The 15,877-nt window shown below is 43.3% G+C and overlaps 1 protein-coding gene across 2 annotated transcripts in view; it reads left to right on the top strand.

The window, feature by feature from the left end:
• Positions 1-15,877, top strand: part of CHORDC1 (cysteine and histidine rich domain containing 1) — a 134,385-nt gene that overhangs the window by 70,399 nt on the left and 48,109 nt on the right. For both annotated transcript variants that reach the window (XM_085623132.1, XM_085623131.1), the window contains 3 exons: positions 2,395-2,465; positions 8,689-8,794; positions 14,774-14,893. In XM_085623132.1, coding sequence (XP_085479258.1) covers positions 2,395-2,465; positions 8,689-8,794; positions 14,774-14,893 — 297 coding nt within the window. The remainder of the gene's footprint in view (positions 1-2,394; positions 2,466-8,688; positions 8,795-14,773; positions 14,894-15,877) is intronic.

Below are 15,877 nucleotides of genomic sequence, written 5' to 3' on the forward strand. Positions count from 1 at the left end.
CCTTTTCTGCATATCAGTCACCCCTGCAGTAGGCCTACAGGCAGGGTGCGTTTTATGTTAAAGGAAGGACATGCCCTGATGTGTGTGGCATGACCTGGTAGTGAATTACAACCTATTCTGTTTTTCACTATTGCAAGGCTACCTGTTCCCATAGGCCAGAATAGGCAGTTTGATTATAACATCCTATAATCCTGACTGACTCGGGGAACTAGTGAGAGGTTCGAGTTTAGTATGCCTGAACTCAGAATGATAAAATGCATCTTTTAGTGAAGTTGGTTTTTAACATTCTGTGTTTGAAAATACCACTTTTAGAAAGTAGGTATTTTCTTGCTTAAACCATCCAACCTGCCTCTGCTAGCGTGTGTATTGTATGTCTGGTTTTGTGAGTGACAGGGTCTGGGGGACTCCAGGAGACTGGGTGAGTCAGCACTAGGCTGAATAGGCCGATCTACCTGAGGAGTGGTGGGAGGAGTAGCACCGGAGCCTGAATAGAGCTGTGCCTGCCTTCCACAATGCTGGCTCCACCTCCTGTGGTGCGTCTGATGACCCTGGCCTACTCTGACAAAGGAAGAAGTTGTGCACTGGCAGAATGCACCCAGAACTGGTTTGGACTAGGTACAGGACCCTCTGCCTTCTGAGGACAAAGGATTTCTGAGTATAAATATTGGGGCCCAGACCCCAAGACTTTAGATCACTTCTAGGAATACAAGACAAACCTTTGCCGAGCAGAAGAACCGAAGAAAGCTGCAGGAGTTTGGACTGCCCCTCTGCCAGTGTGCTGTTGTGGGTTGGCCTGCAGTGGTGTCTTAATTGCCAAGGAAAGGAGAAGGAACTTTTACGGAACTTCATCATCTTGCAGAACAGTTCTCCAAGGGCTTGAATCGAGCTTGCCTCCTGTCCAAAGTCTCAGGGATACAAAATACTTCACCCCTTCTGTTGGCTTGCTTCTGGAACATGCTGTTTCATTCCCTACGGAAGGAATCTGCAACACGAACGCCAGCGAATGGCGACTCTAAAGGAACCGTGGTACCGGCACCCTCGTAACGTCACCTCCTCTCCGGTCAGGAAACCGACGCCTCCCCTGTTTGCACTAGCATCCAGGACACCGACTCATCATCTCCCCTAAGCAAGGAACCGACGCTGCAATGCACTGATGACATCGCATCTCCCAGACGCCATGAGCTGTATTTGTTGTTGCTTCTCAAGGTACGGTCCTGTGGGGTCTGTTTTGACTCCGGGCCCGACGCTGCGCACCTCGGATGGCACTGTACTTTGGGAACTCTTTCACCTCGACCGTTGGGGTTATCTGTTGCTAAAGACTTTTAAGTGAATTACCTATTTTTGAATTACTTCTACCATCGTGAAGTATTACTTGTGATTTCCAGTATTGTGGATTTTTTGTCTTTTGTGGTTTTGTGATAAGTCTATATAAAGAATACTTATTTTTATACAAACCGGTGTGGTGTCAGTCTGTAGTTTTTTCACTGTATTACTGTATGTGTTCACAAATGCTTAACACACTTCCTCTGAGATGAGCCTGCCTACTCGTGCCAAGCTACCAAGGGGGTGAGCAGGGGTTATCCAGTAGTGTAATCCCCTTGCCATGACTTAGACGCAAGGGTCCCTATTTGGATAAAGGTGTGTACCATTTTCAACTAGAGACCCCAAGTTCTAACAGACTTCATTTCAGCACAGACATTCACTTATTCCTCACTTTGACAAGGTGGCTGTGTCTTTTCGTATTTGGCACAAACCATTGGAAAGAGCTGCCTGTAGACATTTGACAAGAGCTGAAAACCTGGCTCTTCCAGCTAAAATACTGAAATAGTTCTCCTGCACCTGTCACTGGCACCATGGGTCTAGTTGAACTCGAGCCTCCCTAGGTGTGATTTCATGCAGCTGTATATGTCCAACAGTGAGTGCTTTATTGTCCGTTCCTGTTGTTGCAGGTGTATAATGGCGTTTCTGTTAGGTCTACTTGCAGATTCATTTACAACCCCGCCCACTTCCCCCTTCTGTGGTGTGTTGATGCATACTTTGAAATGGTTCGTCAGTGTTGTTTTTGCCTCTAAGGAGATAGAAAGTGGGAAGGGAATTGACAGGAGTGCTGAGGTGGTACCATATGTGGCTCCCTGACAAATCTGGGAGGTACTGCAGCCTTGGCACCACTTGCTGGTGCAGGATATCTGCTTCATCTTTTCCATATCCATTCAGGCACCTGGATTAGACCCAAGAGGTGAGAAATCAGCAGGTAGATAAAGTATTCACCAAAAACCAAAGGTACGTAACTTAATTATCAGGTTCTTAAGCATCTTGAGTAATTCAAGCCAAGTTAATTGCTGTTACATTCGATATTATCAGTCAGTCACCTACTCATACTATTTTTCCTTGTAGACATTTGAAGGGCCACAGAGCAGTGACGAACTGTGCACATTCCATTCTGGTGTGCCTATTTTCCATGAAGGGTATGTATGCATTGATAGGATTTCTGGTAATTAATTTGAATGTTGGTAAATTAAAAAGAAAAATAATAATAATGGGACCATTTGAAATAACAGAACAGAATACTTAGTCCGCGCACTGTGGTATGCATTGTGCCCAGTCAGGTAATAGATATTGAAAGTTATATTGTTTGTGTGGTTGGGACAGAAAAGTCCACGGAACCCTGCTTCGAGTGCTGCAGCTGTACTGATGTCTGGATACCTATTGCTGATTTTTGTTGCCATAGGCAAATGCAGACCCTATGTGTCCGCGCTCCATGACATAGGCCTTTCTCATGAATTACGATCTTGTTAGACCAGGAGTGGCGCACAAATTGCTACCCTCGTAGATGTAGAAGGCTGCTGCTTTACCAGGATTTAAGCAACACGAACGCAGTAGTGGCAGCATGCTGTGTAGTGATCAGTAGGGGTAAACTGGTTCTTTTTACCTGTGTCACTGGAGTTAGGCCTACAGCATACTCATTTGAAGTTCTGCTGTGTGCTTAACTCACCCTTGGCCTACTTCGGTTTGGTGTGCTGCGCAGTGCATGTGTGATGTATATGGGCTAGATGTATGTATGCCTGTGAGTGGTAAAATACAGGGATAATGTAGTACTGTGTAGTGCCTCTGATTTATTCATGTGCTGGTTGTATGTGCACCTGTGAGTAGTACAATACATGAAGGATCTAACGCTGTGCAGTACATGTATGCTTTATGCATGTGCTGGATGTATGTGTGCCTGTGAATGCATGGAGGACTCTGGGAGACCCAGGGCTGCCTGGTGAAACATGAGGAGAAGAGATAGGATTTGTGTATTGCTGCATCCCTGCAGGCTGGGTTGGTCACGCTGGAGAAGGGAGGCTCCCCCAGATACCCTTCAAAGGGTGTTCTTTGATTCAGAGAGAGGTCACAAGAAAGGGGCCTGGGTACGTCTCAGAAAGGAGATGGGGCTTATAAGATAATCATAAAGAGTATGGCTGACCGGTGACCCCTTATGCCAGATGGGGCTGCCGTGCTGAGTGGGCTGTAGCCAGTGTGCAATGGTGAGCTGGCAACCTCATGCCAGGAGGGGCCGCATTAAAGGAATCTTCTTTACTGATTGGGTTAGAGCCCATGTGCAGTGTAGAGATGGTGACTCTCTGTCCCACGAAGTATGACCTTGTTGGGATTGTCACCAGAGGAGAAAGGTCGCTGTGGGGTAGCTCTACAGACCCAGGGTTGCTTGGTTAAAAATGAGAAGAGGAGATAGAGGATTTGTGTATTGCTGCATTCCTGCAGGCTAGGTAGGACGTTCTGGAGAAGGGAGAGACCGGCTCCCCCCCAGATACCCTTCAAAGAGTGCTCTTTGATTCGGAGTTCGCAAGAAAGGGGCCTGGTTACGTCTCGGGAAGGAGATTGGGCTGATCAGATCATCATAAAGAGTATGGCTGAAGCCCTGGGCTAACATTCTGATACTCATATCACTCTCTCTGACATCCAGATGTGAACTCTAGTCACTCCCATGTCCTTAGTTGTGGGGCTATCACCTTTGGTGTTGCTCCTACTGTGACAGACTGCTCTCTTGAGGAAGAGAGGGCAGAGGAAAGGGGCACTTTGAAAGGAAGCAGACCCCCAACATAAACTTCAAAGACTCTGACTTTAAATAACATTTGGGGTCTGGAAATGGATTTTAAGAGGAGGAGCTTAAGACCTCCTAATTTTCAACTGTCAAACATCCAGTCAGGTTGTGCAAGGAGGAGAAACTCTGCAAGACTTCTGCCTGTAACCAAGACTGTGGGCCGATGCCTGCTATCGTCGCAGCTGGGTGGGGGGACATCCCCCATGTAGTCTAAAATCACGTAGCTTGGATCACCAGCGCCTGGCTGCTTGCCAAGACCAGTCTGCTGTTTGAGAAGAGGAGAGTGTTGGAGGTAGCGAGGTTGAGTGGCTAATCCAGTCGAGTGGATTCCCTTTCCGAGGTGGGAGAAGACGGCTGCTGCACCGATCGGGTCATTGCACGTGTGCAGGAAAGTCAGCGACACACGTATGCCAGAGGAGAGCCGCTGTTCTCATCGCTGTGCCGAATGGGTCATGGCCCATGTGCAGTGAGAAACCAGCGACCCACCCCATATGCCAGTATTGGTCGCAGTGAAGTGAGCAGTGAGCATCGCTGTGGTGAATTGGTTGTCGTTAGTGCGCCGTAAGAGACCGGTGACCCCTTATGCCAGAGGTGGCTGAGTGGGTTGTAGCCCGTGTGCGATGGTGAGCTGGCAACCTCATGCCAGGAGGGGCCGCAATAAAGGAATCTGCTGTACTAATTGGGTTAGAGTCCACGTGCAGTGAAGAGATGGTGACCCTCTGTGTCAAAGAGGGACACCAGGACCAAGGCAGAAGGGTGAACTTGTTTGTATCGTCACCGGAGAAAGGTCGCTTTGGGGGGCTCTACAGACCTGCACTGTGACAGGCAATCAACGTCAGGACCTTGGCACTACTTCCCCATTTTCCTCACTGTGGGACAGACCAAAGAACATACCCAGTGTGGAGGAGCCAACGTTCACTATGGCTGCACGACCGCATGTGAAGAACTCTAGGACCGCCCAGAGCAGCCACCTGAGCAGTGTGCAATTAACTCACCTGAACCAGTTGCTGCCGCTCCAGCACCCTAGTAGTGGGCGCCCCCAAGCACTCCAGCTACTCCGATCCTGCAGGTGCCGGTAAGGCTGATTTCGGTCTAGTGGCCCCGGGTGGGGGGGGGGGGGGGGGGGGGTTGGTAATGTACTTGCTTGCCAGATAGGGCTTTTTTTCATAAAAGTGATTATTTGGCTGGACAATCATTTTTTGCTCCTGCGCATATTTTGAGTTGTGTGCCTGTGTTCAACTCCTGTACCTCCCCCAAAAGGAGCCTTGAACTGCTCAAACCACGCTATTACTGAGAGACAAGTTCTGAAAGAGTGCTTGGTCCAGTTTCTCATAGTTGATCCATAGTAGGTCAGGCCACAGGACATCAGGATTGAAAGGCCTCAACCCCCATGGCTGAGCCCAGTAACCCCTGCTTGGTCTGTTTCACTCCTAACTGGGTAACCCCTGCCCACAAAATGTGCAGTAATTAAATATTGTATTGTATTACAGATGTGCTACAGACATTGATACCTCTGATTCAAATGTTTTTTTTTTAATTTTGGTTTATTTCTCTGAATAAAACAAAAGAAAATGGAGGGGGAAAAATAATTTGAACATGAAACATAAAAAATGTGAGTGCTCAAGGGTTCTTGCCCTAAAAAGGTGGCCCTTCAGAAAACCTCATCACTATAAAAGTTTCTTTTTATTACAGTATGTGCATACACAGATTGCTTTGTAGGTTAGTCTTATTTTAAGAAATCGTCTCTAAAAAACAGTATTAAAAGTTTTTGTTTGTAGCTTCCTGTTAAAAGCCATCTTTCGCAGTTGGATGACATCCTCACTGTGCCATCACAGATTGTTTCTAGTCCTGGGCCTTAATGCGGACCCCAAATGCATTTGCGGTGTTGTCGACTTACTTTGCTTCCATTTAGTTATTTAGACCAACACATGATACCAATGATTTGTTGGTTTAAAGTCGAGGATGGGAAACACTGTCTGTGATGACAAGGAGAGGGGTGGTTCACCTACTTCACGGTGCATTGCGGGTTAAGTCTACTATGCCTTTGTCACTTCAGCATCATTGGTGATTATCCTACCACCTACTGGTATGACCAGAAACTACTTCTAGAGCATAGCTTTACATGCTGCTATCTGGCACTAGTGTGTCATATCCAACACGTCCATGTGCATAATACACCAATTCCCTTTTTCTGCTAAATAGTGGACCAGAATCTCGTCCATTTGGGATTTTCCTGGAGCTTTCTGCTGATAACCTCTGGATCGGTTTGGCTGTATTCCATTCATCCTCCTCTTGCTCCAGCTAAAATTAGTTTATGGCTTAATGCTTAGTTGAGAGGCCTATCAGCAGGTGCAGTGTCACCGGGGCCCAAGTGTGTGAGGGTGCCCTTGTGTAACCCCCAGTTGTAGAAGTCTCTTCATAACCAACCGAGGGGTGAAGGGGTCCAATTTGCCTCACTTGCATTTGGGTCAATTGCACCCTTGCAGCACCACTGGCTCTGTATGTAATCCACACAGGTTGTGCAATCAGCCTTTGGAAGCAGCTGACTTTATTCATGTCTGCAACCGGGGAATAGTCATCCACCGCATACTCACACAATGTGCTATCACCAGTACAAGGGCCTTGTGAAACTGAATAGCTTGTTTACAGTGGGTGAGTGGACCTATTTCTTAAGAGACCATGGATGGCAGAAAGAATCTGGAGGGAAGTTTGTGATGTGAATGCCAGGCTTTTTCTGCCCATCCCGAATTGCTCCTCTTGGAGGTCCCCCTTTGTGATTTTGCATTGTAATTTTGTTAATGTCCTGTGACACCTATATTTTCTGTCCCTAATAATGGATTGAGCCCACCTCTTATGTATTTTTAAAATAACTATGTTGATGCCTTCGTTGCCATATGATAACTTGATGAAATAAGTGTTTCCATTTGATGCGCACATTCTTATCTTGTAGACCTTGTTATTTTAAGAGGATATTGTACATCTGTATTCAGGGTTTCTAGTTGCCAATAATGCATTGATGATTGTGAGGAAATGTGTATTATATGGTGTGGCAGTACAGCCTCACCTTGTAATACTCATCAACCCCCCTTAAGACCCTTCGGTTTAGTCCGTCAAACCCTTAGCTCAAGCTTGGGTAGCTGTGGCACTGAGCAGCAAAGCCTACATAGAGAAACAAGGGATAATCTTTTAAACCGCACCAAACAATTGAAGAAGAAATCAGCACAACACTCAAGAAATCTAACACCAATTTATAAAAATAGACTGTATTTTTATAAGAATGTAGACACTAGTATTAAAGAGATCCACCCAAGGGTTCAGGAGATATCGAATTTACAAGTAATAATAAATCAAAGTAATTTCACTCTAACGCGAACAAGCCTTGGCAAAGTCAACGAATTGGACACTTAAAAACTTTTTCAATGAAAGCTTAGTTAAGTGTCACTGCAGTAGGTTAGAAGTATGCAAGACCTGGCGTACCTCTCAACCTTATATGCCCTAAGTACCAGGGTACCATTTTCTAAGGACATACAGGTAAGTTAGCCATTTCCAATTGGGCACAGCCAATTCGACATACACTTTCAGGGCATTGGCACCGAGGTCAGGTTAACACTCCTTTGTGCACTCCGAATCGAAAAACCCGTAGGATCAGTCGAAAAACTAGCGGGTAGCCACACAAAAAGAGGCCGTTCCTATCTGTGATATTGGAACTGTTTTTCCATTCCTCATGGCATTCCAAAGAGCAAGATATTATCTCTGACGATTGTAATCTTTGAACTCAATATTGGCTAAAGCCAGCTCAAATTCTTTGGTCTGGAAATACGCCAACCTTGCATTTTCGTTTCCTCTCTAAGGTCTTGGAGGTCATAGTTAGTTCATGTAATTTTGAAACAAACTGCATCATCTACCAAAACTGAAAACTTGCCTATCGCTTGATAAATTACACTTTTTACCAATACAAATTCAGGCATTGATCAGATTTCCATGTCGCTCAGGTTAGAGAATACGTTTTAAATGTTGAACATCCTTGTTTTAAATGAAAGGCGAGGTGGTGAACCTGGGGGAGCACTAGTTTTCTATGGCAGCTAGTCATGCCCTCCCACAAACGTTTTCTTTTCCATCACTTGTGCTTCCCATGTCTCCCACCCAGTCTAAGTAGTGGCCTGGAAATCATGTCTTTACATTGGTTATCATCCAAAGATCAGTACCCAATACACAGACATAGTAGTGCTCTAGTGTGCAAAATGTAATGTCATTTTGGATAGTCTCGGCTGTGGACTGGCTGCAATTGTTAGTTACACCATCGCTATGCAGTTGTCTTTTAGAGAAATGGAGTTTCACATAATTGTCGGTAAGCATAAACCACTTTTACATTGAATAAAGAGCGGTCTCAGACTGATATCTTGATTTATGTCTAAGCCACAAACTGTACCTACTAATATTAAGCTAAGAAATGATAGTTTTGATCAACTAACCTCTTCTCCTAAATGACCTGTCTTATCAGTTAATAAATCCAAAAATGTTTCCTGGGCTTTGGTATTAAATAAGGCCTGCTTCATTTATTTGACAAAAGAATCACTTATATTTTTTAGGATGAAATTTTGGAGCTGTTGCAAAAGAAAAACATCTGATTTTAACACATTTTTATCCCAAGAAGGCTGCACCTCAGGACAGCACATGTGGGTTAAAAAAGATGCTGTAAGTATACATCTCGGTGCTCTTTGTAAAATGTTGTTTTAAGGTTATGTAACAGTAAAACATGAATTTAGTGCTGGTGCATCCCATTACCTTAACTCCATTCCTTTGCAATGTCCAGTTATGATATTGAGAGTTCAGGACCCCGTTATACAGCAGAGGTCAGCACTTCAAACCTCTTCTTCACAGAATCGATGGTATGAATTTTCTCAAATACAGTTTTTCGATTTCTCCGGTAATGAGGGCCGGTGGGAACGGGGTGTGTATGTCCATGTTTGCTTCTTTGGTTCCAATACTTTCATTTTACCCCAGTTGTGGGTGGCAGGGATTGTGAATAAAGTGTTTTTCACTTCTCTAAGGTTTAGTTCTCCCCCCCCCCCCCCACACTTATGCTACCTTAAATGATTCAGTTAAAGCACCACATCAAGCATTCTGTGGTGTAACGCTCTTTTTGCATGGGCCATAAACAATTGTTGAAAGATAAATTTGGCTGTTGTGCAGTGTCTACAGGAGTTATGTGATTTCTAGATTCCGACAAGGGAGATCCTCTTTGTTTAGGTTCTAGGTGCTAGTATAAGTTCAATGGGACATCGCTTTAGGCCCAGAGTTCCTACCCTGAATGTGCCCATGGAGCATTTGGTCTTACATTGGTATATCCTTAAAATGGGTCTTGCATTACTTGCACTGGAGCATGGTTGAGAACACTGCCTTTGCTGTCAGAGGTCACTATACATGGAACCTTAAAGTGTGCATACCGTTTTACAGCACTTTTAGTACAGCAAGATTCGAACACGTTTACATCACCCTGGTACCAGCACAGCTTGTTAGTCCATTACCATTGTACTAGGGCTGATACAAGGCGTTTGCCCTTCACACCAAATGACTGTAGGCACAGCAGTTTGAAGAATCCTCACTGATCTCCTGAGGGTTCACTCTGTCTCAGAACCTTACAGAAGAGTGGTATTCAAGGATATTCAGCCTTCCATGCCTATAGTAGTGGTTTAACAGACATCGAACCATTGTGCCCTCCTTAGGCTCCAGAATGTAGGTCACACACCAATTCACATGGGATTTTCATAAGCCCCAGGTGAGTTCCAGGTATCACTTGCTCAACAAGTTTGAGTTTTCAAGAAATGCTTTGCAATGAAGGACTTTTTTCTCAAGGAGCTCTTGGTTAAGCTTTTTCAGAACCATTTCTCCTGGTCCTACCCGAAAGTGACACCTATCTAGGGCATGTGCTCCCGTTTTCAGGCCGAATTTCAACTCTCAAAATAATCCAGACCAGTTTCCAGTGGTTCCTGTGGGGCATTCGGTCTCGGAGGCAGTAATCTACCCCATCTACTGGCGGCTGGGCTAAGTCTTGGTTAGCAATGAGACTGACATCAGTTGACAATATAAGGGGCAACCTACATGTGATGTTGTTTCCAAACCATCATGAGTGGCACCAAAGGTTCCCTTGGTTAAAAGGCACCTTAATCTTTGCCATTCAAGTAGAGAGTTTGCCTCCGAGTCTACCCACCTGCAGGAGAATTTAGAAAAGATCTATTGAATATTGCCAACCTAGCAAAGGAGTTAGGGAAGAGCATTCATTAACTATCGCAATTTTCAACACTGCTTGTGCAAGATTTCACTAGTATGGGCACCTTTGTTTTGTATTGGAACTTTGATAACTGCTCTTGTCTATGTTGGAGTTTCTTGGCGAAGCACACATATTATCTTCAATGTAGCAAAACCTAGGCTCTTGGCTCTGTTAGTGCTTTGTTCCAAAAAGGACTTGCGTGTTTTTTTTAATTAAAAGTCCTTTTTCTCATCTTTTCAGTAATAGAGATGTTTGTGAATGTAAATCTGCAATCAGCATCCCTGTTCCCCTGACCTTTTCGAGTTCTTTATTGCTAAGCAGGCCTGTTGGAAGCAGTTCAGGCAAACTCAGTTTTGTATTCAACGTATTGCTTTTATTTTTATTTTTTTAAATTTTTTATTTTGCCAGTGGAGAAAAGAAAACCATGGTATCAACAGACGGGGAGACATGAGGGCAGAAAGGCAGACACCAATCGCAAGTACATTGCGAATACAGTAATGACAATTACATTTTTACATAAATAATAAAATAAAAAAAACAACAAAAAAAAAACACAATTTGTAGCACACAGCCGGCAATATAACATAGCCAGCAAGCGACTTGCAGGTTAAGGTGTTAACAAAACACCAATATTTGATTAGTCCCAATGAAGGCTAGACCAAGTACATTCAAATTTAGCACAAATTTAGCACATTGGTGAGCGCCAATTCCATCTCATAAACCCCCCTCAGTATCAGCCGCATCTCCGTGAGTGTCGGGCATTTCGTCTCAATCCAAACCCTTGCGATACCAAGACGACAACAGGCCATGATAATGGAGAAAAAAGTGTTAGATATTAGGCCAGAGTCATCTATTAAACCCATGAGTATCTCCTTCTCAGAAATAACGATATTCCTACCTGCCAGTTTACACAGTTCCTCAGTTACCTGAACCCAGTACGTGTTCAATTTCAGGCATGTAATAAACATGTGTCTAATATCAGCTGCATAAAGTAAACATTTGGGACAGTGTGTCTTAGGTGAAGAATTGGTCGTAGCCCATTTTGTAATGACTTCAGGTGTGTAATAAAGAAGAAACAACATTCAATGTTGTTGGAGTTTTAAGTTTATAGAGCTAACTGCAGTGTTGATCGTATTCAGAGAGCTATTTAGATCTTCTTCACTCACAGCTATCCCAAAAAATCGGTTTATTTTTACTACAGCCTGGACGCCATCATCCCTTGACTCCAACAAAAGATTCTTGTAGATTTTCCCTATACAGCCCCTGCCAGTTACCTGTAGTAATGAACGGGCAGCCTTACTAAGTCCACTAAGAGCAACTAAGCCTTTTCCATTGATGAAAAAGTCCCGTACTTGCAAGAATTTAAAAAATGAATTATACGGAACTCCGAATTCGCCTCTGAGAGAAGACAAAGATCTAAAGCCATCCGAGTCACATGGTTGCCCTAATTGAGTGATTCCGCAATGCTGCCAGCTTCTCCAGACTAAGTCATCAAAAAGGGCTCCTAGTCGCGGATTGCCTCCTAGATACGCAAGTTCGTGAAATTCCGGAATATTGTATACACTTACAATATCGTGCCAGATCCGGACTGCTTGTCCCACTATCTTAAAACGGACCCGCTTGAAGTAGTTCGGGTGAGACATCTTACACACTATAAACCTGTACTCTAGCCCACACGCCAGCTGGTATGATAACCACATTTGAGACATACCAGACCCTTTAAGCAAACTCTGCAATCAACTGGCAAAGGCTGCCCAGAAGTATAGCTTAAAGTCTGGGAGTCCAAAACCACCTCTTTCATAAGGCAGTTTCTAAAACTTAATAGCACGTCTAGACCTTTTGTAACCCCAAATAAAGCTGCCAGTAATACTATCGAGTTTTTTAAAGAAAGAAAAGGGGACCCTCAATGGGATCGCCCTGAAAAGATATAAAAATGTTGGCAAAATGTTCATCCTAACAATATTACATCTCCCTCAAATTGTGATGGGCAATTGGTGCCATTTGCGCAGGTCGGCAGCAGCCTTCTTAAGTAAAGGTTCATAATTTAGTTTTACTATTTTATTCGTCTGACTACAAAGGTTAACCCCCAGATATGTAGCTGTTCGAGTAACTCCTAGAGATAATGTGTCAGGAATGATTTCAAAGTTGGTTATTGTTTGAGTTTTATTAGAATTAAGCTTGTACCCCGAGAAAGCCCCGAATCGCCGTGCCTCCACAATAGTCTCCCCCATTGCCACAATAGGATTAATAGTGTAGACCGCGATGTTGTGACTTTAAGACGTTCGTTATTGAAAGACACCGGGATAATACTCGAGTTATGTAATAGATGACGGATAAAAGGCTCAATGTAAATTGCGAACAGGAGTGGGGATAGGGGACACCCCTGCCTCGTGCCCCTCTGAATGCTAAAAGAGGATAAAGTTAAGCCATTAAGCCTAATTGCCGCCGTGGAGTTTATATACGATTTCTGAACTGCGGTGATAAACCTCCGACCGAGCCCTACTTCTGCCATTATTGACCAAAGAGACCCCCAGGTAACCCTGTCAAAGGCCTTCTCGGCATCAAGCAACATTGATATTTTACCCCCCATCTGACAGGCGACGTCAAACACGGCAATTGCGGTGTTAATATGTGTCGTCGTATCCCGCCCAGGGACGAAGCCGTGTTGTTGATCCGTTACAATTAAATGTATAAATGGTGCTAACCGTAAGGAAAGAATTTTAGAGAAGATCTTTGCATCATGATTAATGGAAGAAATCGGACGGTAAGAGCCGCTTTCCTCTGATGGTTTTCCTTTTTTGAGAAAAACGACTGTTAGTCGATTTCCAAGAGGAGGGTGCTGCCCCACCTTCCAATATATCGTTGACCAACTTCAAAAAGACCGGATCGAGGATCTCTCCAAACGTTCTATAAAACACAAGAGGAATAGCATCCTCGCCAACTGCTTTCCCTAAGGGTAGGGCCCTAATGGCAGCCCCTATCTCCTCTTTGCCCACATCCCTATCCATTAGTGCCGTTATGTGTGGTTCTAGTGAGTTGATTTCGCTATCCCCAATGTAGTCTATAGCTGTATGCTGGTCGAAAGCTAAATTATCGCTATAGAGGTCAGCTTTTAAAAGGCACTGGTATGTCTGTAAAGGCTCACCTTTCATTACAGTTACCACAAGCTGATAGATGGCATGCATGAATTAATCTCATTCACTGGCAATCGCTCAGGGCTGCATTGCAACCTTTCATTTATCATTATAAGCCGGTATATCCCCATTTTATCATCTAATACAATTCTCAACTAATTTTCAGATTTCTCTGTTCTTTTCCTTTTTTACTTCTGTTGGTCTTCTGTTGCTCCACTGTTTCAGAGCCCATTCTCTATTGTGCCCAGTATTCTCTCAAAATATTTTAAGCCTTTAAAGTTTTGTTTTTGTAAGAACTTCTTTCCAAGTTTTAGACATCCACGCAGGATATGGAGATTCTCAGGCTATGGGGAAACAGTTGAGATCCTAGAAGAAGCGGCAAGAGTTTGCTATTCATGGTTTTACAAAGATTCCTGGCTTAGTGCCTTTGGGGATGTGTCATGAGGGACAAGTATTTGTGGTTATAATAATTTATACTGCTTTATAGTCTGCCCAATAAATATATTTTTAAAATGTTGGGTGTTAGGAACCTGCTGTGCCATATCTTTGAAGAGGCCCCAAGTCGAAGCATTCAGCAATTTGTGGCTTTTACATGATAATATGTTGAAAGCTGAGACTTTTATGTTAGATTTTACCTGTAAACTGTAGCTGAAAAGTACCACCAGGCCTAATGCTATTGGCTAAAAATGGAAGAATAGAAAGATCTAATGCATGACACAGACTCGCGTAGCAACTTTGGAATGAATGGGAGTGAGGCATGGATGTGGGAGGGCCAGAAAGTGATGCAACAGCACTATGTAAGGATTTAACTTTCTTCAACCATACATAACAAGGATATTGCACCTTGTATTTCTATATGTGGCGTCCTGTGTCTATATGGCCATAGTACTCCTTGGTGACTTTCATTATCCTTATAATGTATGGTTGAAGGTACTGTATCCCTAAAAACGTTGTCATCAGCACTGTAGTGCATGCACGCTCAAGTCAATGGCCATCCCTTTCACCACTGGTGAACATGGCAAGGGAGTGGAGGGGATTAAGGTTCATCCAAAGGAGGGCCATAGTGGCCTCCTCTCCTCTTAGGAGCTGCCTGCTTTCTCTGTATTGAATACCAAATAGAAAATGTGTTACACTTAAGCAAAAGCAAATATCTGTGCTCTCTAATACATGCATTGTTTGTGTGATTATCCTAATATTTTTCAATACAAAGCAAAAACAGTGTGTGTTTCTTTGTGCATCTTTAGTTTCTAACATTACTTCTATTTTCAGGGTAAAAAGGTTGTCCCATGCAGGCATGATTGGCACCAAACTGGAGGAGTAGTAACTGTTACAATATATGCCAAAAATGCTATTCCAGAACTCAGCTATGTAGAAGCAAACAGCTCAGTGGTATGTATTTGGTTTAGTCACTTAAATAACTGTAGATGTTAAAGGTCACTAAGGCTTCTCTCGAGTTTGTGAATATAATAGTACAAATGCTTACACTGTATTGAAAAATAATAACCAAGTAGAGTACCTTGTGGTTAATACACCGGAGAATCCAATGCAACTTAATTGAAGATACTAAATCAAATGCTCAGTTGTTTGGCTTAAATTCATCATTTACCTGTAAAGTTTATTTATTTTCACCCATTTCTGAACCCAAGTGAATATTCAGAAAAATTAACTACTTGAAGTTCTGTTCTTCAAACGCGAACATGTACTAGGCTTCACTGGGGAATTTACAAAATCTTACTATGGATTTTACCTCTTTTTTTCCTTGCTTTGTAAGGTGTTGGTGTATCTGTACTACTAGTATGGTTAGAGTAAACTAAAATATTACTCAAATTTCATTGTCTAGAAAAAGCATTGAATGTTTACTCTAAACAACATAACATTTCTCGTTAAGTATTCCTGGTGCTTAGTGCTTTACTCTTTTCTTGACAGCAATGACATTTTAGATCATGCTCAGTTTTGTTATGGGTCTGCACAAAGTACATAATTGGTTTTAATTGATGCATGGAATGATATCAGCCCATTTGCAAGTGCCTTGACTTTATCAGAACTGTCACTGGCATTTTACTCTGTTGTTTATGGCACAATGCTTTAAGAGTAAAAGAGATTGAGCTAGCTGGTCCATTTTGGCTTGTTTCCATGCATCCTTTGTGCTCTATGGCATTCAACACCAGGACTGTAGTGTCCACCAAGACGCTGCACTTTCACCATACCTTTTCAAACTTTGTGGCACCTTTGGTCATCACATCTTACTCTTTGGCCCTTCAGTTTTATACGTTTGCCTAGTAAATATCTAATTTTTAACTTAATGACGAATTCAGCATTGATGGTAAAACTGAGTTTACAGAGGATCAAGAAGTAGGTCATGTGAAATTGGTT

The sequence above is a fragment of the Triturus cristatus genome, chromosome 8 (genome assembly GCF_964204655.1).
Source record: "Triturus cristatus chromosome 8, aTriCri1.1, whole genome shotgun sequence".
In the NCBI taxonomy this organism is placed as follows: domain Eukaryota; kingdom Metazoa; phylum Chordata; class Amphibia; order Caudata; family Salamandridae; genus Triturus; species Triturus cristatus.